We start from the raw sequence: 23,525 nt of genomic DNA on the forward strand, positions 1-23,525 counted from the left end.
GCATGTGTTTTTTACCAATAGTGTCACGCAATTCCACTGATATCTGGTCGTAACATGCCAAGACAAGTTGCAGTGCAACGAAGAAAGGCAGGGATGAACGTGATTGCAAACTAGTAAACATGGACGTAAGCAACGCTGTATTTAAAAGATTTAAGCAATGAGCTACGTAATTGTTTTATGAAGGAAATGCACAGTTTGTTAAACCTCAAAGGTCCAGGCATTTTTCAGTATTTCAAAAACTACTGATTTTATATGAACAGGAATTTTCGAGCAATTTTTCACGGATCGGTCTTCGTGCACGTAACAAATCCTTATCATGTTTTCTAGTATCCTCTGCTGTCTCATCATTGGTTCTTTCCCTGGTTTCATAGAAGCTCTCAAGAGACCTTTGTTTTTTGCTCATTTTGTCTTGGGTGAGCTTGACAGCTTCATCATAACGAGCATAGTTAGTTAAGTGCAGAAAACAGGTACAGACGACAGAGTGTCAGGTAGACGATCTGGTAAGTTCTTCACAATAAAGCACCCTGCAGAGTCCAGGATTCAATAAAAAAATGTATTCTTTCTGTGCGGCCCGGTGGTTGGGGACCGCTGGGTTGAACAATAAAAGGTAAATTTACTTGTTTAGCATATTGACTTTTTTTTTTTTTTTTTTTAAAAGTGTTTAAAATCAAACTTGAAATACCAACGCTGCACAGACTCTGAAGGATATGTGCAATGTGTTTGGTGACCAACACTGAATGAAACATAGTGTAAAGATAACTGGCTCGACTCTTTGATAACAGATCTCACACGCTTCAGTTCAGTTTTAAACAAGAGGTATTTGTTGGAGGATCAGGAATAGTTTTGATTTAACGCAGGACTGTTGACATCTGTTAGCAGTTAGCTCAACGCAAAGCTAATGTGGCCTTTACACACCACTTTGTGTGTTGACCGAGCACATTCCACTGATCTGTGTGCGTGTGTGTGTGTGTGTGTGTGTGTGTGTGTGTGTGTGTGTGTGTGTGTGTGTGTGTGTGAGAGAGAGAGTATATGTAGTATGTTTTGACAGCTGTCTCCTCCTCCTCCATTCTCTCCAGAGTCTCTCCTCGGCTTCTGAGTGTGTGTGTGAGAGAGACGACCAAAAGTGCAACAGCTGACTTTCAGGAGGCTACAAGTTGTCTCTCCTATAGATTTATACCAACACTCATACTCCTGGTGTTGACAAGTCTTGACACCAGGAAAAAACTTAATTGTTTTCCCCCTTTCAACCCCTGGTAACACCCGCAGGCGACTCTGTATGTCAGAACCGGTCTGGTGGGTCTGTGCGTGGGCTCTGTGGTTGGTTTCCACGGTAATGCCCCTGTTCTCATCTTTCTGCGAGCTGAGTGTTTTCAGACTGTTTACCAGGATAGACAGACAGACTGACAGGAGGACAGCTGGCTTCCCAGTTCCTTGCCTCAAAGACGTGTCAGTAGTTAACCTGCTGTTGAAGTTACCCTGTGTGGGAGCCTCTCGAACCACATTTCCGTGTCAGCTGACTATAAATTGTTGTTTGTCAGTGCACACATAGACACTGACAGCAAGCTCGTGTTGTGTCAACACAGATACCATCAATGCGAACACAGTTAAAGCCGTAAGGCGTCTAATATGAACCCACACAAGTAAATTATAGCCACAAACGATTCACTTTTAATCGGCGTCTTCTATCAATAGGACAAAACAGATTTTGAGTGTTTAAGCTAAACAGATGCAACAAAATGGTGTGTTCATGCTTGCCCCCATTATTCATACTGAGAATCTGATCAGATAGATATAGTTGTGGGCTGTTTAACGCCTATCTTGGAGTCATTGAACTATTGATTCATCACAAAGACTGACCCCTGATCAATCAGTGTCCATGAACAGAAGCCGTGAGGCATCGTTCTCTTTCCCTGGTCTCAGCGGCTGATGTCAGCTCTTCCTCTCGGCTGTGTTTGTGCGGCGGTTTACAGCAGATCGCGTTTACTGCAAATAAAATCACATGAGACTTCATTTTGTCATAATTCGGTAAACTGAGACGAAGCCTCTGCGCGGCCTCATAGCTGTGATCGCTGCACTCTCCGTCCGTCCGACTGTTCAACACTCGTAACATAATAAATAGTTGTCGATAAATGCAGTTATGTTTATAATGTTGATCATATGCGCAGTTGTCAGATTCAGGACTAGGCTTAAATCTGGTCACAATCAGCTGATTTTCAAAGCAGGTTTCTCTTGTCGTTTCTCTGGTGATTCCACATGACTGGTTTCCCTGGCAACCGAGAAACTGTTGACGTCTGTGGCATCATGGGGCTTTCAAAGCACACAGACACACACACATGAGTGTACACACAGATCACAAGACGACCTACTGAGTCCAGTCTGTTTCTAAGAGAGGTTTCATAAGGTCAGCTCTGTGCGTGCGTTTGTCGAGGTGAAGAGACGGTTGACTGGCTGACTGATGGACTGGTCAGCCGGTCAGTTAATCAATCAACTGAATCGATATAAAGAGGGAGGGAGTTGGTTGAGTGTGCGAGATGGGAGCTGATGCATGCACTATAATATCTGCACGATTTCAAATTGGACGAGAACTTTGTAAAAGCTAAGCAGCGTTTTTTTTCTCCTGTCACAGAATCAGAGTGACACCAGAGTTTAGGGAATTGAGTCAGAGTAAAAGAAAACACTGCAAACTAGTCTTTGTGGAACAACCTGCGAGTAGAAGAAACAACAGGGACTAATTCACTCATACACACTCACAGGCTTTTCTGAAAGGGCCACATTATGAGCAGTGAGGAGGAGCGCGAAGCTGGAAAATCTGGGTTTAGGAGGAGGGTGAACAGTTCTCTCTCTGTCCTTAGAAAACGGAGGGAAATTATAAATGACTGGAGTAGCTTTACATTTTCCACCCGGGGGAAGTTCATGACTGAGTTCACGTTTCATATGCTAGGCGGATTTTCCAGGGGAGACAGAAACATAGAGGTACCAAATGGATGACTTGTTGTTTAAAATTCTGCTGGAATCAATGAGCAGGTCGACTTGGTCTTAGTCATCTTCTACTAAAGTAATTACATTTTAGTCATTAAAGCTAAGGAAAAAAAAAAAAACTTCCCAACTTCTTCTCCTGTTTTATTTCCAGCAGATTTGACACTCACTCCACAGCAGCAACAGGTGATGTTACTAACACAGATGCATCTGCTTATAATAGCACTTGTTGGTGGATGGGATATATCAGGCAACAAGTGAATAGTTTGTCCTCAAAGCTGGGTCAGAGCATCTCCAGAACTGCTGCTCTTGTGGGGCGTTTCTGGTCTGCAATGGTCAGTAACTATTAAAAGTCCAAAGAAGGTGAAGAACCAGAGACAGGGTCATGGACCAAGGACAAGTATAACTGAGAAGGCTGACAAGGCTGACCCGATCCTACAGGCGAGCTACTGTAGCTCAAACTGCTGAAGATGTTGATGTTTGATAGAAAGGAGTCAGAACACACAAGGTGGATCACAGTTTATTTAGTTTGGGGCTGTGTAGCTGTAGACCAGTCAGGGTGTCCATGCTGACCCCTGTCCACTGATGAAAGCTCCTACAATGGAGACATGAGCAACAGAACTGGCCCATGAAGCAATGGAAGAAGTTGTTCTGGTCTGATGAATGCAATATGAGAAGAAGACAAGCCATCAGAGGCAGGTTGATGCTGTTTGGTCAGTCTTCTTCTGGGAAACTTTGGGCACTGCCATTCATATACATGTTACTTTGACAAATACCACCTACCTAAACACTGCTGCAGACCATGTCAACCCTTTCAGCGAAAATGATATTCCGGCAGTCGACAATGGCCTCTTTCAGATCTAAATTCATCTGTGGGATGTTGGGTGGGAGTTAAAGGATCTGCTGCCAACGTCTTAGTGCCAGATACCACAGCACACCTTCAGAGGTCTAGAGGAGTCCATGCCTCGACAGGTGGCAAAAGGTTGACCTACACAATATTAGACACGTGGTCATAATGTTCTGGTTAATTGGCGTACCTTATCAGATGATTTTATTTAGGCTCCATGTAAACAGTTTATTTAAAATCCAAAGAACAATATTTTTTTTTGGGTTATTGGAAATATTGTAAACAGAGTCTGTATTTGATGTCCACGGTTTTAAAAAAAGATAGTCATTAATCACACATGACTGCAGTGTTCAGGTCTCCATGTGCTTCTGACCATGCATTGTATATATAGGTAACTCCACTTAAAAAAGAAAAAAAAGTCTTGACGAATTGTCAGTGTGTAAATCTGTGAAGAAGCAGCACAAAACTAAATGTGAGAATCAAAAACAAACTCACTCCCACACCGAGTCTGTCTGATCTTGTCAGGTCACATTTTTCTGAAGTCATCTCTGCTCCTCACTGTGCTTTGCCAGACGTGTCTGAACACAAGTGCGAAGAACACCTGCGGTGTTCAATGCCTGGCACCACAATGCACACACAGTTACATACATGTTGTGTTGTAATTCATGTGTTGCTGAATGTTAAATCACACCCCGAGACTTAAAGGTTTTTTTTGCACGTCTGCTTTTATGACATTGGCTTAAATACAGCTCCATATATGCATTCAGTCAAAGTGAAATAAACAACTGGAAAGGAACGCTTTAAATATACAATTTTGGACTTACCTCATAGTTAAATAGGACTTTTTTTTTCCATCTAACTCCTGAGTAATTCAAAAGTGGGTAAATATGTGGGAGTGCAAGTAGAGCTGAGGCTGTAAACATGTTTATTTATGTTTTAAAGTTGCACATTGTCACATGGAACTCTATCGGGATTGACTCACTTTTGGACCCTGTCTTAAGTGACCAACAGCAGTTTTATTACTTCTGTGTTGGTTATATTTTTCAGCCCTGGAGGTTGGTATTTAGGGTTTTTCAGACTTACTGATGAAAGGTCTGAGCTTAAACTACAAAATCAAATCAAAACAAATTAAACCTGCTTAAGAAAACTGAGCTTGATTGCAGAGTAGGGTTGGTTTTAAAAGAAATAAGATTTTCCGATTCGAACGGATCTTAATTTAAAAGATTCAGTGTTGACTCTCATCATCAATTTATTTATTTGTTTGTTTGTTTTTTAAATACGCACTTTTCCTTGCATGGTCTCGTTAGGAATCTGGCTGTGATCACGCAAGACTGGTTCCATACAACAAATCTCACAAGGCCACACAAGTAAAATTGTTTTGATACTGAAATCTCTAAATGCATTGATATTGTATTGAATCAAGTCGAGACCTAATCGATTTAGGAAGTCGACGGCAATTCCCAGCCCTAGTTGTAACGCATGCGAGATGTGAAACTAGAGGTGAAATACCAATGACAACATTAAAATTAGACATTCAGATAGTGATTTTAATTGGTTAAAAGGAGAAACTCACATTAATCCAGACAAGATTCAATACACACACTTTCAAAACATTGCACGACAGGCTTTTGAAACATCTACTTCAGCTGCATTAAGATAATAACTCAGTGACCCTGAACACTGAAGTTCTCTGAGCAGAGAGGGGAAGGCAAAAAATGCAAACACACCTCGCCACACCTTACCGATTAACCTGGTACCTCAGTGCGTGTGTGTGTGTGTGTGGCTAATAATAAGTGTTTTGTTTCAGCACAGTTGTGCAGAATGGAGGAGGAAAGGAAGGCAGGGAGAGGAGGAGGGGAGAGAGAAGATAAGAAGGACAGGTAGAGGACAAAAGTAAATAGAGGAGCGAGATAATGAATAGAGGCAGGTGTAGCGATCGAAGGTGTTGTTGCAACCAAGGAGATCAAAGGGGAGAGAAAAGGCGAAGCGTCTGCTGCTTTAAGACATACACAACGTGAAGAGGGATGCACGTATGATAGCCATGACTCAGCTTTGCAGCCTCTGTGTGTGTGTGTGTGTGTTGTGTGATTGCACGTGTGTGCGGCCGCCTGCTTCCTCCCGGTGCAGCTCAGCTCAGATTTAGATATTCAAACGACAGTGAGCCAGTGAGAGCTCGCCCTGTTGAGACTCGGTGTAAATCTGCTGTGTCACTTCCATCGCAGCAGAGCTGAGAGATGTGCGTGAAATGTCACCGGATGTTCTATTCAGTGTCTGCGGATCATAACTAAAATCACAGATTCTGTCTCGAGCTGCAGCAGTTATTAATTTTATCGATAATCAAAAATGCTTGCGCCCACATTTATAATGATTTAAATCATTTGAAATCAGCAAAGTATTTATTTCACTTATTTCAACTAATTAATTATTGATTACATGTTTTCCAGCTGTAAGCAAATCTCATGTAGCAGTACTCATATATTCAAGCATGCTCAAACTACTTCAGTATTGCGTAGTTTATCAGGTTTTTAGAGCAAGATGGCTGTTTGTAGGGTGTGTACAAGAAGGCATGTAGTCTATATGGCTCACAAACACAATTGCGTACACAGTGGATACATTGATTTCACAATAAATTTAACAAATAAAATGTACAGTGTTGTAGACAGTCATGTTAGGCGGCAAACTGTTTTGCTTCAGTTGAACAGGAAGTGTCATCTCCGTGTACAGGCCGATGGCCACAAAGAAGCCATTATGACCGGCTCGGCTGTGTGTGGGTTTGAGGTTGACAGAGGACTCAGTGTGGAACTGATGCAGCTCTTTTCCTCAAGTCCTTCTCTGCCCGTTTGTGTCAACATTTGCGTGACCTCCCCAATGTTCAGAAAATATGTAATGAATACAAATCTTCTGCCGTCATTGTACCTAGTTTTTACTTGTTTATAGTTTAAAAGTGCTGCATCTAAGTTTGTCGACATCATAAACCTCTAACCAACAAGTCTTAAAAAAACAAAAAACAAAAAAAAAAACTAAATCTAATCAGACATTAATTTAGTGTTACGACCTGGCTCAAGGGCCGCAACATAAAGTGGAGACAAGATAACGGAGTTACAAGAATCAGTAGTTTATTTCAATTACATTAAAATAAAAGACCAGGCCACTGGGGGTGCGGAGGGATGTAACACTTGTATCTTTATCTGGCAGTGCTGTAATTCAAGAGTGGGCTGACATGAAATAGGAAAAGCATGTGCATAGACATGGATAAAGGCTGATTTTTTTGAAGCTCAGTCTAGTGTCTTCAGGCTGTTGCCTTATTGGCAGTGCCTGACTCCACCTAGCTTGATTGAAATTAAGTGTGATTGAAGCTGAGGTGGGCGGGTGACGCCAAGGCAGACCGCTAGCAAACCTGTGAGGACATCAACTTTATATTCTCCCCCTTAGAATTAGCTATAAAGGCCAAAACTACTTTTGTACCTGACTGTAAACATGATTATTTCTGATGTTAAGTTGAACATTTTAACATGGAGGTCTATGGAGATTGGCTCTGTTTTGGAGCCAGCCTCTAGTGGACATTTTTGGAACTGCAATTTTTCCCATTTTTGCTATAATTCATCTACGTCTCTACAAGTGCTTCCCTCTTCAGCTATGGAAAATAAGTCATTGCCGGTTCGCCCATTGGTAGCAAAATACAGAAAATTTACCTGCTGCGAATTAGCTTAGCTTAACTTAATTAGCTTGTATATTAGTATTGTGTGAATTTCTTTGGCAGCGGCTTGAATGTAACAGACTTTTGTGTGTAAAGTTGAGCACTGTGGTTCTAAAATGTTAGTCCATTTAAAACTCATTTAAACTTTATCTTTAATGACACATGGACTTCAGTTTTCCACCGGAAGAGAGTGAGAGAGATGGTCAGCTGCGGAGTCAAGTTGCTCCAGCCTGTGACTACGTGCAGAGATTGCTGTAATGTGTGTACACGCAGCGTCTCTCATTATCTCATGAGGTGGTGTTAGACAGTGTTTTTTATTGTGTCATGACTACTGGGTGGATCCTATTTGTGTGTCTGTGTGTGAAACTTGATATTGTAACCTCATACTAGCCCATGCTGGTTGTGAAAGGCGGTGGTCTCTTTCTTACATAAATAATTAACATAATGAGGCCCACACACACCTATTGTTTCAACATGCGTTACAACACTCTTCACAAGTTCTTAATAGGATTGATCCCTTAATACCACTTTATGAGGCAACGATGGCACACAGACACACACACACACACACAGTTGTTTTAAAGCAAGGTTTCAGTTCTGCTCCTGTTGTCCAGACCATAGCTACAACCAAGAACTGCACCCAGTTGCCAGTTCATTGGGTACGCTTGTGAAAACTAATCCATTCTGCTATACCAGTCCTGCTCTAAATCCTCCTTTATAATTGTTCTAATGTTCAGACTATGACTACAATGTCAAAATAATAGGAAAATGTGTTGGTACAACACAGTGCAGAGAATAACCAGTTCTTAGGAGATCCAGGCTATTTTTCCGACACTGAATTATTGTAGGCAAAGTTGATGTGTTGCTCTACAGAGTGAAACAGTTGCTCTTATAACACACAGGTGCAATGTCATATAAATGCTTGATTCACCATAAACTATAGGCAAATACTGAAACTAAGGTTCTATGTGTCTGTTTCTACTGTTAAAATCGTCAGCTGGCTTTTTATTTTGACGTTTGAGCTCTCCAAACTGAGCTTTATTCTCAAATGACATTTATTCTCACCCATCAAAAAAGTCAAAAGTCAAATTCTGTTCTGATTGTTGCAGGTGCCACCAAGGAGATCGGCTCGGCACTGACCAGGATGTGCATGAGACACCGCAGCATCGAGTCCAAGCTCAAGCTCTTCACCACGTAAGACGCATACACAGTCACACACAGTAAAAGACGAGACAGGTGAAGGTGTGTTTTATCTGTCAGTCTGGGAACGAGACACTTAATTATTCTCAACTGGCACATATAGTCACACACACAAGACGGCCAGGGGGTGTGTAGAGTTACACGTTGTCGTGATTTCACTCGTCATCACTGTCACTGCCGCAACATCGCAGTCGCTTCCCTGTCATTACTGTCGGCTGTCATTAGAGAAGCTGTCAGTCAGCGAATCACACATTCTCTCCGTCTCACACATGCAGACACACGATGTAAACACCCAGCTGCCTCTTTATATTCTGCCATGTATGGAAATGGAAAGGATAAAGTCATCCAGTAAAACACTAGTAAACATCATAATATGTACACGATTTCTACAAACAAAAACTGACGAATAGGAGTTATATAAAGGTTGTTGTTATGACAGGTCGTGTGTATTAGACTGTAAATGTGTGTCTGGGTTCAAATCCACTGGGGCCTTTCTGTGTGGAGTGTGCATGTTCTCCCTGTGTCTGCGTGGGTTCTCTCTGGGTGCTCCGGCTTCCTCCCCAACGTCCAAAGACATGCTGGTTAGGTTAATTCAACGGCTTCACAGCGGAGACAGCAGCACCACAGAGTTTTATAAGAAAGAATACACAGAGAAATGTTATCTCTCCAATTGTCTGAGCCAGTGTTTTGGACTGGAAACAAAAGTGTCCACTAAAGTTCTTCCCTCTTCACGTTTAAATAAATAATTATGAAAAAACGGATGAACCGGGGACTTATGACATGCTTTTAGTGCATGCATGTTGTTTATAAGTCTTATGTTGTTGTATTTTGAACTGAACGAACATAACAGTAGTGTGTAAAAGCATCAGATGCAAGCATTGCTGATGACTAATTCTACAAAAATACCACTCGAGTTTAAAGAACACATGTTTTGATCTTATCAATAGCTAAGGAATTGTTATTAGTGATCAGTGCTAAAATAATAAGTTGAATAATCATTGTTTTTAAATGAATATGGGATGAATGTCTTGTGATATTTTAATAGTCCTGGCTTCCAAAATGTTTAGTAACCCTGAAAAAAACATGAAAATCTGCACAAACTATCCGTGAGCTATCCTTCTCCACAGCTGCAGCACTCTTTTCACAGTGTTTTCTCCAACGTATCAAATTCGTCCCTCGAGTATTTGCTTGTTTTCCAGGTTTGCAACCTTGTAAAATGTGATCTGGAAAATTATTTTCAAACTTGCAAAACTCTTTTTATTCGACTTCAAGCTTTCAATCAGAGTTTCAACATTTTGAAGCTGTTTGATTATGAGATGTCAGCTTAGATTCAGCACAGCATTATTGTTGCCTGCCGGTTCAAATCCCGTGCTCACAGAAACATTGATCATGTTTAGTCTATTGTGATCATTTCAGAAAAGGCAGTAAAACAAATTGACCCATTAAATGTTTTTTTCTTCTTCTCTCAGAGCGCTGTCAGAAAGTCTCATCACTCCCTTAGAGTTGAAAATGGAGGAGTGGAAGAAAATGGCCAGTCAGCTGGACAAAGACCACGCCAAAGGTATTCCAGCATGCCAATACACACATGCACATTAACACAGTACCTCAACAGACGCAAACACTCCCTCACGCCTGGCTTTTTTATTTATTTTTTTCGTCATTCAGAGTACAAGAAGGCCAGAGCAGACATCAAGAAGAAATCGTCAGACACCATCAAACTGCAGAAGAAGGTTAAGAAAGGTAAGGAGAATCATCATCACCTTGAGATAAAAACATAAATACAAAACTGGCAGCAAAATTGTTTAATCTGTCAAAAAAACACTGCCTTTTACCCCGTTCACCATAAGTAACATATCAACATCATCAGGTCACAGACAAACATACAGAGGCTGCTAAAGGTCAGCAAGATAAAAACTAATGAGATAAGAAGGTGAAACAAATAAGAATAGTGACAATAACTGTTTACTTTCTTTAAAATGACTGATGTCATTCACTTTTGGTAATCTGACAGCGGCAGAATAAAACATTTGGAGTATTGTTGGTAGTATTCATCTTTGTATGACTCCAGTGATCTTTGAACAGATATTGAAGAAAGTAATCAGTTTTGCCTTGTCCTTAATGGTTAACCCATCAAACCAACTGATAAACAATAATGCTGAATGACAGACCATAAAGGTTGCTTAAAATCTGCTAATGTTAAGTTGAACACTGTTTCAAGATATCGACAAGACAGATACGAAAGTTTGTTTACTTGAGGTGAAGAAGTAGCCACCGGCTGAATGTGAAAACCTTCATCCACTGAGTGACATAATCCTCCACAGTCAACAGTCAGAGTCTGTTTGATCCTGCCCTCATTGTGCTCAAGTGTTTTCAGATCTCTGCTGCATTATGTTATGCCTTGCCTACTGTCAGTCAGCTCATGCCTTGAGGGAAGATAATAATCCTCCTGAAAGATATTTTTTTGCCAAGATATCCACCACATCTATGCGTATGTAACTTTGTCATTAGACAGGTTTCTTTCTGCTAGGGTTTGACATTTAACAGATCAACCTGTGAGTGAATCTTGTCAGTTTAAATTTTTTATTTGTTCAGGTGAAAAATATTATTTTTTCTTTTGTTTCCCTAAATTGTACATTTCAGCTCCTCTAAAGGACTTGTTGAGTGCACAGATAGAATAATATAAATACACCAAAAATGAGTAACATGATGTTTTTCCAGAGTGGTGACAGGTTTTTCCTAAAAGGGAATCAAACAATGGCATGAGATCACAAATTAGATCATACTCTGTACCAGTGGTTTCCAACCAAAGAGCCAGGAACCAAGAAGTAACAGGGATGTATTTAACTTAGAAAATACTAGAGAGTTTTAAGTTGGTCAGGACTGAAACGTCTTGCAGAGGAGTGAAATGAAACCACGTGAGCAGGGAACGTAGTGTGGGAAAAAATTGGAGACCAGGTGTAGTGCAGACTATAAAGACTATTGACAGTATTTTGACTTTGTACACCAAATGTTCTCTGGTTTCGGCTTCACTACATTTGACTTGTGACTTTTTTGACGTGGTATGACTTGATACCTTCCACAAGAACCTGCAGATGGCAAAAAAAAGTTATACTCTGAATCAGTGCCCCAGTAACCAATCACATTTGTGACTATTTTCTCTTTTTTGTAGGAACTTTTTGGTCTTGACCTGGGAGTTGTTGCTTTATCATTTGCTCTCATTTGTTCATATTTGGGACTTGTTGGCTGTAATTTAGGACAGTTCTCGATGACTCTGTATTACTTGAACTGTTTCCCGAAGAATGTCATGTGGAAGTCAGGAGTTATTTTGTCAAAATTTGTGTCATTAGGCAAGAATGTACTGCAGCACACAAGATGGAGGACTTGGCTCTTAATGGATTTTCCAATTTACATGTGGATTGAAGCGGTCTGCCCAGGACTCCATATTATTAGAGAAACCTTTTTTACTATGAGTCCTGTTATGGACTCTAGGTTTCTCAATTGGACCACAACCACAGAAACTATGGATGTCCCGAGTGGTCTATCCAGACATTTTTAAAATGATTGAATCGGATTGGCACCGGGCGGCAGTCAACCCTGATCTTTTGTAGTTGTTTATTTTTGGTCTGCCACAAGCTAAACATGTCTGCTTTGTGGAAGTACTTAACTCTAGAAAATTAAGTCGGTGAGGCGGCAAGTTGGAGGCGAGGTGGTAGAAGATTGTCATTCAATCCTACCAACTTAATTTGCGACAGAAAAAACAAACAAACAAAAAAAACGAAATACGCCCAGGCAAAGAGTGCACCAAAACAACTTCAAGAAACACAGAATGTTGCATTTAATAGAAGAGAAAAGCTTCCTTGAGACAGCATCAAACCAAGAATATTACAGTGAGGATTATGCAGTTAGACCAGCGTATTTCTTTCAAACAGAACACAGATTTTCTGGAACCAAGGTACGAGCTACCCTCTCCTCTCTACATGAACACTGACATTAGACTTAATGCAGTCACACGGGGTACATGTGATCTAGGAGAATAAGTAAAATAAGAAAAGCCTTTATGAATCTCCAGGGGGGGACACATATTAGTTTGGACGTCAGAGGTTGTTTATTTAAGATCAGATTGGGACTCTGGTAGACTGATACTAACTGATACTAACTATTAGTTGATCGGTGTCAGACTGAGGGGCAAAGAAACTTGATTTGGACACCCCTTATAGAAACACATACTGTCAGGTGGACACCAGAACCCCCTGTTTTGTTACTTAAACGTTCAGACTCGGGCTTGACCAGGGACTTGTTATTCTTGAGTTAGTCTTTGTTGGTTTGTTGGTATTTGGGGTCTTACCTTAGCCTTGTTTCCCATTATTTTCTACTCATTGGTTCATATTTGAGATTTACTGCATTTTGCCAAAGTAGGTCACTTTTTTTGCTTCTAGATGGGATACAATGTACTGCAGCGCACAAGATGAAGGGCTCCTTGGAACTGTATAATTTACATGAGGATTGAAGCTGTTAAGACTCATTCCTAAATGTATATGCAGCAGCTTCTGTGCTGTGAGGCTTGGTGCGTAATCTAGTTTTCTCAGTTGGAACTTATGCTATAAAAACCCAGACATACTGCCAGGTGGACACCCATGGGAACCTTTTTTATGACTTTATACACACACTTAAATGGTGCGTGTTGGTGCTGACTTGGAAGTTGTTGCTCAATGCTTTGTAACGAGTGGTTCATATTTGGGACTGGGGTGTATCCAGAAGATTGTCACATGGAAGTCAGAGGTTATTTTGTCAAAGCAGGCCACTTTTGTTTCTAGTTGGGCTGCAGTGCACAAGATGAAGAACTTGGCCCCCAATTAATATGTGGATCGAAGCTCTTAGCATTTAACACTCATTTCATACTGTTAGAGTAGTGTCTGTACTGTGAGTCCTGATACTGAATCTAGGTTTGTCAATATGACCGATGAAACTCATGAACCGACACTGGGGTGCTCTGTTCATGACTTAATACTCACAGCTTCGTACGTAGACTTGAATTGTTACTTGTTGGTCCTGACCAAGGCTTACCTGTGTGGAGAACAGACTTTTGTGTCTTGACTGGGAGTTGTTGCTCATTGCTTTGGTTCATATTTGGGACTTTGGACCTGTGCTTTTAATTCAGGACTACTCTTGATTACTCTGCGTCATTTGAACTGTATCCAGTAGATTGTCATGTTGAAGTCATCAGTCAAAGTAGCTGTCTTTTTTTGTATGTTGGTAAATGCAAGGTAAAAACAGTGGACATGACTGAATGTGATATGAACTGTATAATCACCGTGTGGATCAAAGCTCTCTGGGTCTTGTTACTAAATAAATACTGCTTAAACTGAATACGTATCGCAAGGCTGAAACTGGCTCCCAGGCTTGTCAGTTGGGCCGTTGCCACAGAAACCCACACATACTGCGAGGCAGACACCTGGGCCACACCCTTCCCTGCTATCAAACGAATACGCCCTGCAGTTGCCATGGTTGCACCTGGCCGAGGCATCCCATAAGCAGAGGCCGAGAGCTCGACAGCTCAACATAAAAGACTGCTGACTACCTTACACGGTAGAAACGGAACGGAAACGCCCCTAACAAGTGCACAAACACACATTCCTTCATGCATAAACACATAGAAACACTAAAGACTGAAAGGAAAACCTCGAGGCCTTTATACAAATACCTTCTCTGTCCTCTCTTGCTCTCTCGACAGATCCAATACGCAAATGCACATTTGACACAGAAATAGTTTTTGCACACATCACAAGTCTCATTGCTAGACCCGCCCAGGGTAAACAGGGTGATGTCTGATGTGGGTTTAACATCTCTGAACATGTTTTCTGCTACGTGAAACTTTTCATTCCCTATCCTCCATTTCTTTCCTCTTTCTGCATCATTTCTTATACTCACATTTCTTCCTCAGTTTAATCAACCATCGTGACCACAAACTGAATCAGTTTTAGACAGTCTATACGTCTTCTACTCAATGCCATCTTTGCTTATGATACCTCTCTCTAGTATGTGTAAAAGATAAAACTACATTAAAGAAATATACTGTGACTGCCAACCTAATTGTCCAAACCACTTTATCTGGAGATCAAACTGAAAGTGAGCACACCTGAAACAATAGAAATGATGCGTCATTGTGCAGGCAAGCTACGGTAATTAGGGACGGACGAACCAGGTCTTAGCTATCAACTAGTGCTTGCAGCGCTTGTAGTTCTGTTCACACTCGTAGATGTGTAGGAACAAAAAAACAATTACATACACTCTCTTAGAGAAACGATACGCAAACAAGTAAGCACAAGAAATTCAAAGATGGAGACGGAGCCACGGCTCCTCATGTTGTCACCACGTAATGACAGAGGACATGCACTCACACACACAAGAACACAGTTTTTTTTCCCCCTGCACAGTGTACCAAAACCGTTTCTGTACACTCACCCATCAGGGCTTCACGTTGTAATTATCCCTTCTGCACTGTGTGCTCTGTGTGTGTAGACACTATATAATAAGTAAGGACAGACAGACGGACTAACTGCTGTAGCTTTTGGTGGTAGTAGTAAAAAAAAAAAAAAAAAAAAAAAACAGTCTTAAGAAAAATCCAGTTATTTTTAGCCTAAAAATGTTTGTGAATTGCTTGCATTTAAAGACTCCCGCCCATTGTCCAAACATTGATATTGCCGTATCGCTACTACTGTACCCTTCTCTCTGCAGATCTTTATTTGTTTCTGTAGTTAAATCCATAACAGTCTTTTTCTCTCTTTTGCTCTTTTCTCAGATCGCTCAGATCACTTTATTCTCCTTTATAATATAGTAAATGACGGGAAAACCTCATAACACTTAACATCTGTTGTGTCACTAACCATCCCATATGATTCTGCCTGTGGGTGTGTGTATGTGTGTGCGCGTGCGTGTGTGTGTGTGCTTTAACTCTGTCATTATGTGGTGTTTAACCACTTCAGGACAGGGAATCTCCAACTACTTAGAAAGAGAGATGGGAGGAGAGTTGCGGAAACAAAGCCAGACATTAAGATGCAAGGTTTTTCCTTTCTTCTGTGTGGACGGAAAATGCACACACTAGGTTTGCCATGTGTTTTTGTAGCACTTTAACACGACTATCCGTCTTGGCAGCGCATGTAGAAGCGGTATGGTTGTTGAGATTTGATTTCATTTGGGAAAAAAATGCACAACTTTTGAACCCTTCAGACTGCAACCCTAACTCAAAAAAAGGATTTATAGTTCAAGATATTCTTTAGATTATCTGGTAAACTGCAGAGGCTGCAATAATTCTGATGTGTGAAAGCAAGAAAACTGGTGCATGCTCATTTGTTTTGATGCGACAGATATTTGAAGTTATATTTTTTTCCTTTGAGACATAATGTAGCTCTGGGTTCGTAAGGGCTCGGCAGCACTAGCTCGGATTTAGCTCGGGTTTAGCTGGGTCTGAGTTTTAGGCCTGTGCAGTGCTTTAACTGGAGCACAATACGTTGAAGAAGGGTAGAGATGAGAAAGGGAAGATGGATCATGATTGGATGAAATGAAGAAGAACGAAGGATCAAAGACTGTTTGTTTGTCTTTGTGGTTTTATAGATATGACGACCAGAGTTAGAAAGATTAGTTGGCGTCATACTTGCTCCATGACTCAACCGCACTTGAAAAGAATGAGTATGGTGCAGTATGAATGGAGGAGCCCAGAGGTTTATGGCAAAAAGAAAGAGAAAAGAAATTGTATTAAATTATAGAGGCAAAAAAAATAAAAATCCTCCTGTGAGAAAGGAAATGAAAGAAGATGAGGTCATAGTTGATAGGAGCAAAAGATGAATGAACTGATGATGGACTGGCTCTCAATTGGAGAGAGAGATGAATGAAACAGACAGACGAAGAGGACATTATTGAGGGAAAGAGTGAACGAGGAGGACAAGGAGAAGCTGATCAGTCAAACTTGGTGGTTTGGAAAAGGGAGAGAAGAAAAAGGACAGAGATGTTGAAGGAAAGGGGTTCGAAAGAGCTACAGTTTGGAGAAGGTTTGAAGGAAGGTGAGATGAAAAAGGGAAATAGGAGTAGGGTGACGATTAGGGAAGTCAAAGAAGGTGAAATGTCCTCTTTTGAATATCCAGGTGGATTTGCATGCAGCTGCTTCGTGTCTAGACCTGACTCCGAGGGCTCTGCAAAAAACATTGGAGATTTCTTGCCTGAAATGAAACACCAGTCTGATGTTGATGACATCATCAGTGTGTGACACAGATGGGCTAGACTGCTGGATGAATAAGACTTTGATAGATATTAGTCGTCGTCTATTAGAAACATTATTTAACAGGCAGCAGATGTCATTCCAGCCTGTTTACTGGCATCTGTTACTGACACACATTAGAAAACTACAAGAGCCAAACTCTGGGAGAGAGGGTTAAGAGATGAGTTGCATCTCTGCGTGGTTCCCAGTGTCTAATCACTGACTGAAACCTTTGGTGCTTGGTGTTCTCTTTTCTCTTTCTGAAGGGGTCATATTTAAGATATTTAACATGACATAAGTAAGTATTACTCCAATAATCAGAATAAAACTGCTTCATGCAACCACCTCTGTCAAAACAGACTGGACTGGTCAGGCGTAAACCTTTGATAATCCTCTCACGGGGAATATATTAGCTTCTAATAATCTTGTAAACACTTGATCTGATCGTTTCAGGTTTTTGAGTAAATCCATTCAGCTGACATGACAACTGTCCAGTTAGGGACAGAAACATCCATGTGGACTGCACCGGTCAAATCATGGAAACATCTAGGTCATCTCTTTCTATTGAATCAATACAGTGTTGTTAATAAAGTTGGGGCAAAAAAAGGAAAAACTATTTCAGTCATATTTGTCACTCCACAGTGAGCTCCACTTTAATGATTGTCAAAAAGGTTCTGTTGTGGATGATGTGTTGCGGATTGTAACTACATGGACCTTATCAGATCATTGTGTTTAGCCTCCATATAAACAGTTGGAATCTCTGATCAGAATGATTTCAGTCAGGTTGTCGTACACTTCATTGTGTGTACGGCACTTCATCGTATAGGTTGTGGTCAGTTTAACTTCCAGGAAGTCTGTATCAGTTCCCAGATCTGTATTTGTGTCGGATCACCTCTGAAACAGTATCACACACTAAAAGTTTCGTCTGAATCTTAGTGGAGCGCTTCAGTTATTTCTTTTAGCAATAATACATTTATTCATGTGCATAATGAACACATTTGTACCTTGTGAATAGAACTCAGGGCAGATTAGGTATGAAGTAAGTCTTAAAGGTCAAGGCCTGCAATTGGATTTGTCAGCAAATCTCGTGGGAAAGCCCAAAACAACAATGCGACCAAACCCTGATTTAGCTAATTCTTCCGTGCCATAGAGCTCCATTGTTGTCCAAAAATAAAAGGGCAATGAGCCACGCTGTTGCGCTGGGAGTAACCCGTCGCTGCAAGGAATATAGTCACTGACAGATGATGGACACAGCAATTGTCATAACTTGTCAGGTTAATAGTCCCTGCCTTCACTAAATTAATGAATGAACTTTGAAGTGATTTTGTTTGTTTGCTTAACTAACTTCCATACAAATAATGTTAAACGTTCTTAACATGAGATGTACAGTACATTTCCCAGCTGGTAAGAATTAGCTTCGTCTGAACTTGGCGTCACCTCTAACGGAGTGAATGAGTTGACTCTGTGCAGGATGGACAGCTCCTGAGTTCAGGTTTTTGTGGGTGGCAACCCAGAGTCCAACAACACGCAGCCTGTCTGTGTGTTTCCACAGAGGCCAGACGTCAAACTAACAGCTTGCCGACACTGAGCTTGTGTTTGCAGTGTGGAAACTACCCACTGTCTTCTCTGCGCTCTCACACACACCTGAGTGAACAGGCTGTGTTTAGGTTCAACTTCATGGCACAAAGTCTGCAGTGTGAGTGTGTGTGCATTGGCAGTGGAAACTGTTTCTCACAGGATTTACTGTCCACGTCTTTGTTTTTTTGCCTTTTTCTCTGTATTAAAGTTGGTTTCTGTTTGCACCAGGTTTGCTAAAAAAAGCGTCTCAGCGTTTCAAAGAGAATGATGCAGCAAAAATCCAGCGAACAGATAAGCCCAGAGATCAGTTCTGGAGATTTTCCTGGTGGTCCTGAGCATTGATTTCAAACATTAGATTGTTCTAAAACAATCAATGTAAGTGGGAAACTGACAGGAGAAGTTAATAACATTGACTATCATGTGACAATACAATGTTCTGCTGGGAAACTTTTGGACCTGGCATTCGTGTGGATGTTATTTAGATATGTAGCACCCACCTAGACCAGACCAGACCAGACACAACTCAAAAAACATGAGAAACAGCAGAAGGTGTTGACCTGACCTCCAAATTCAGATCCCAAACTGATATTAGGCAGGTGATCATAATGTCATGTCTGATCGGTGTATAAAAACTCTGGAAAGTAGAAGTCCTGCATCCGAATACTCCTGTGAAAGCCAGAAACTGTGAAGTAGTAAAACATAGTCATTACTATGAAAGGTGCCTCATGTGTTTTATTATTTGATGTTGGAGCTTGTTCAGAGGAAGGTAATCTGAACTAATTTACATATATTGTAGTAGTGTCCTAGTGAGATGTAGTAAAATAACAGTAGCATCAAAGAGAGTTGCACATAACTTGACAACCCTGAAAATCAAACCACTGTGGGAGCTGCAGCTTTGCAGTTTGTACCTAAACTGCTTTGTGTTAGCAGAGGTCTGTTCTCCCTTCTCCCGGCCTGGACTTATTTTTACACTCGGTGATTGTTGTTTTCCACAGCTGGGTGGTCTGCAGGTCAGAGCTCTGTCTGTCTTTTCTTACCTGCAGCTATGAAGCCAGTTCAGTGTACTGCTACTACAGCTCACTTTTTGTCAGTGTCTCCCCACATAGTTTGAAATTTAGCTTTAAGTCCTAAAGCTGATTATCTTTTATACACGTCTATTCAAGTTCATTTCAGCAGCAGTTTGGGCCAAAACTGTGGTTCAGACTGAAATATCACAGCAACTATTGAAATCAATAAATTATTAAGTAAGTGTTTTTTTTACTTTTCAATTACTGTGGTTTACTCATGGACAGGTCAGGAAGCACATGTGAGACAAGCAGCTGACACTCAGCAGTGTGTGGCCTGTGTTTACATCAACTGTTTAGTGTTGTGCTGACCCCTGCTGGTAGTTCCTGGTTAGGACCGATTACATTTCTGATTGTACTGAAATGAGTATGAAATAATTGTTTCTTATTTATTGTAATGTCTTCTGTCATGTTTTGAATCCACCTGGACAAGATTGCGGCAAGACTTTCAAAGAGGGGAGGCAGGAAATGTCTTGTATTTAAACATCAGTTCAAGGATTTTATGTATCAACATTGGATCTGTCAAATGAAGACCAGTTTGAGTCGGAAAATCCTTTTACTTTTTTTTGTTTGAATCTAGCCCTACTCATAGTCTCATACATCTGAGGCTGCAGATTTTTGCTGCTGTTTTGAAGTGACAGAATAATGTTTACCTGAAATAATTAATTAAGCTCTATTTGAAGGATATCATTTGTAAATTATTGTATTTCTTGACTAATTAGTTTGTTGTCTAATGGTCAACTTTACGATAAAGTTATGGACGTCTTTAGTATCAGCAAGCATGAGGAAGTTGGAGATGCTTCTGACTGAACTACCAGTTTGTGTTGTCTAGCAGAGGAACGGTCCAAATCCTCTTGACAGCAATCAATTAACGACTTCACCAAATGCGCTGTGGTAACAGAGAGAAGGAGGCTGCGAATCAGCAATTTCCTGGTGAATTTCATTGTCAAACTTATTAGACCTTTAGCTGCAGAACACAAAGAAGGATTCAGAGAAATACTGCATTTTTTTTAACCTGGCTACACTATCCCATCTTAAAACACGCTGTGGAGTACTATTAAATGCTTATGGTGGTGCTGAGTTGCAGCCTGTTTTTATACAGGCTATACATATCTGCAGGGCACAGTATGTAGCACATGAGCAGTCTGTTCTCAGCATATGTATTCAGGTCAAGAGTACAGATTTCATTGTTGCAAAGCATTACTTTCTATTGTGTTTTTATTAGTGACTAGTCGGTGTCAACTTGACTTTCATCACATAACAGTCGACTTTACAAAAAGACTTTAAAAGAGAGGATGAGGCTGTTGGTAGTATCAGCATTTTCCTCAGACATATAATAAAAGAAAACCTGTAATTGACTAAATCACAGTGTATTAACTAACCATCCACCTCCAACATTAAGTATTTACTAACTACAGTCAGTACTTAAGAACTTGTGAAAATTGCCACTAACGAGCTCTTGAATACTAGAGGGGGTGTTTATGTGAACTTCTCATGTGAAGGCAGCGACAGAACTGATGATTAAAGTAATAAACATGATGTTCCTTCCTAACTAGTCTCTATTCCCTCCAGCCTGACCCAAGTTTCCTGACATCAATTTCTCCTGTGTGTTTTATTTCAGGGAAGGACGAAGCTCGAGGACAGCTGGACAGCGCGCTGCAGGATGTAAACGTGCGTTACGCCTTCCTGGAGGAGACGGAGAAGCGAGCCGTGTGCAAAGCGCTGATTGAGGAAAGGGCTCGCTACTGCAGCTTCGTCAGCATGCTGAAGCCTGTGCTGGTCAGTGCTGTGTGTGTGTGTTTGTGTTCAAACCCATTTGAAACCTCTTAGACTGGAATTGTGCTAATCGTTTGTGCGTGTTTGTAGGACCATGAGATCAACATGCTGGGTGAGGTGACCCACCTGCAGACTATTCTGGAAGATCTGACCAACCTGACAGCTGAGCCCAGCAAACTCCCACCAGCCAGTGAACAGGTATGCTAAACTACTTCTGCTTTATTTTGGAAGATTTTTATTAGTAGCTTGAGGAGGCCACAATGAGTTTTACTAATATGGATAACAAGGTTAAGGCAGGTGTAATTCTACATTTCTATTCTCTGTCTCTATTTTACTTCAACCCCACAAGCATTGTCTTGTTTAATATTTAAATGTGTATTAATCCGCTGCTGAATATAGTCCCATAGTTATGTTTGCTAGAAGCTGCAGAACCTGGATTTTTTATGAAATCAAACTGTTTATGTGTGCGCTGTTTTTAAAGTTTTATGTCTTCTAGGAAAATGTAAGAAACGCAAAGTTACAATAGTTGTTATGTGTTTGTTTTTGTTTTTTTCTCAGGTAATTCTGGACCTGAAAGGCTCTGATTTCAACTACACCTATCAGACACCTCCGGCTTCACCCAGTAACACTCTGTCCAGGAAGAGCAGCATCAGCAGGTAACCCACAGCTCATACACGGACACACCATCCTTCTGGTAACAGCATTTCTAATAAGGTCACTCTGCTGTAGCTTTCTTTTCATTTGGCTGCTTTGCTCGCATGATAATAAACAAATACATGCTGACAGGTGTGTGCAGTTTTACAGAAACATGTGTTTTACAGACTGACAACCTGACAGTAAGACCATACAAATATAAGAAATAAAAAAAAGGTGCAGGCTATTGCAGGTGAAGAAAATATTAAAAAAAATATGATGAGAAACACATTGAGACAGTTTGAGCTTCTCTGACAGCTTTTCCAACAGCTCTAAGCATAAAAGCAAAATCTTAAACAGGACCAAATCAATCAGTTCCAAAGATGGACAAATCCTCTGTTGTGTCACCAGTAGTTTTCCTGAAGAGTGGTTTTGAAGCTTAGTGGGGTTCCTTTGGCCGTCACCTTCTTGACGATGATTAACTCCACCTAACTCCTGGCCAATTCAAAAAAGATCAAAGATGTGGAGTGAGAGGAACTGAGGTGGGCAGGTGACGCCTAGACAGCTAGCATCCTGTGAGGGCGCCTGTCACTCAAAGCGGCCACAACCTTAATTATGCATATGTTTAAACCTTGATATTATTTAAACAACTTAGTTTTATAAAAATCCTCACCCGTACAGTTTTCATGACTAAAGAAGTTAGCTAAAGAGACCAAACCTGTTTTGTGAACATGTTTATTTCTGCTGTGAAGCTGGACATTTTAACATGAAGGTCTATGGAGCCTCTAGTGGACATTTAAAGGACTGTGACTTCATATTAAATGCAGGTCAGATGTGGGTCTCTTAAATGCTGTATCTCCAGATCACAATTAGATTTAATACAGGTCTATGTATTTCACTTTGTCACAGATCGAGCTTGGTATCAACGTACTGAAAGGTGGCATTACGTGTCAGATCAGATTCAGGATCTTTTTAGTTTACTTAAGATTAAAATCATAAATTCACACATTTTGACTGTATCATTTAATAACTCTTTGTCGGGCTTTGAATGATATAAAAGGTTTGAGTTTGTTGCTCACAGCCTTAACTAAAAAAACATCTGAATAGTTTCAGACAATCATCTCTTTGTTTCTTAGAAAAGTTAATTATTATTTGATCACTTCTCAACTCTAATGTTTATGTTTCATAGCAACTACCAGTCTGGATCAGTGAGGCATGTTCCCTCTTTGGACTCCATCAGCTGTGCTGTGGATGGAGTACACATCCAGGTAATACACACATATAGAGACTGTTTTTATTGGGTTTTTCTTCTGAAACACACCAACATAGAACTTATAAAAAAAATAAAAAAAATAAAAAATAATACATTAAATGGCCGAAAGTTTGTGGTCACCCGGTCCCATGCTCATGTCCTGTTTGAGTCTCTTATGTCAGTGATGGGAAATCTTTTTGCTGACATATTTAAAAAAAACTTATTTTCAACAATATAGCAACTTTTTGAGG

The 23,525-nt window shown here is 40.6% G+C and overlaps 1 protein-coding gene across 2 annotated transcripts in view; it reads left to right on the forward strand.

The window, feature by feature from the left end:
• mtss1 (MTSS I-BAR domain containing 1) overlaps window positions 1–23,525 on the forward strand; it is a 62,287-nt gene that overhangs the window by 27,949 nt on the left and 10,813 nt on the right. For both annotated transcript variants that reach the window (XM_084542466.1, XM_084542465.1), the window contains exons 4-10: window positions 8,630–8,714; window positions 10,190–10,281; window positions 10,386–10,460; window positions 21,235–21,392; window positions 21,480–21,587; window positions 21,948–22,045; window positions 23,212–23,290. In XM_084542466.1, coding sequence (XP_084398592.1) covers window positions 8,630–8,714; window positions 10,190–10,281; window positions 10,386–10,460; window positions 21,235–21,392; window positions 21,480–21,587; window positions 21,948–22,045; window positions 23,212–23,290 — 695 coding nt within the window. The remainder of the gene's footprint in view (window positions 1–8,629; window positions 8,715–10,189; window positions 10,282–10,385; window positions 10,461–21,234; window positions 21,393–21,479; window positions 21,588–21,947; window positions 22,046–23,211; window positions 23,291–23,525) is intronic.

The sequence above is a fragment of the Chelon labrosus genome, assembly GCF_963514085.1.
Source record: "Chelon labrosus genome assembly, chromosome: 4".
Lineage (NCBI taxonomy): Eukaryota > Metazoa > Chordata > Actinopteri > Mugiliformes > Mugilidae > Chelon > Chelon labrosus.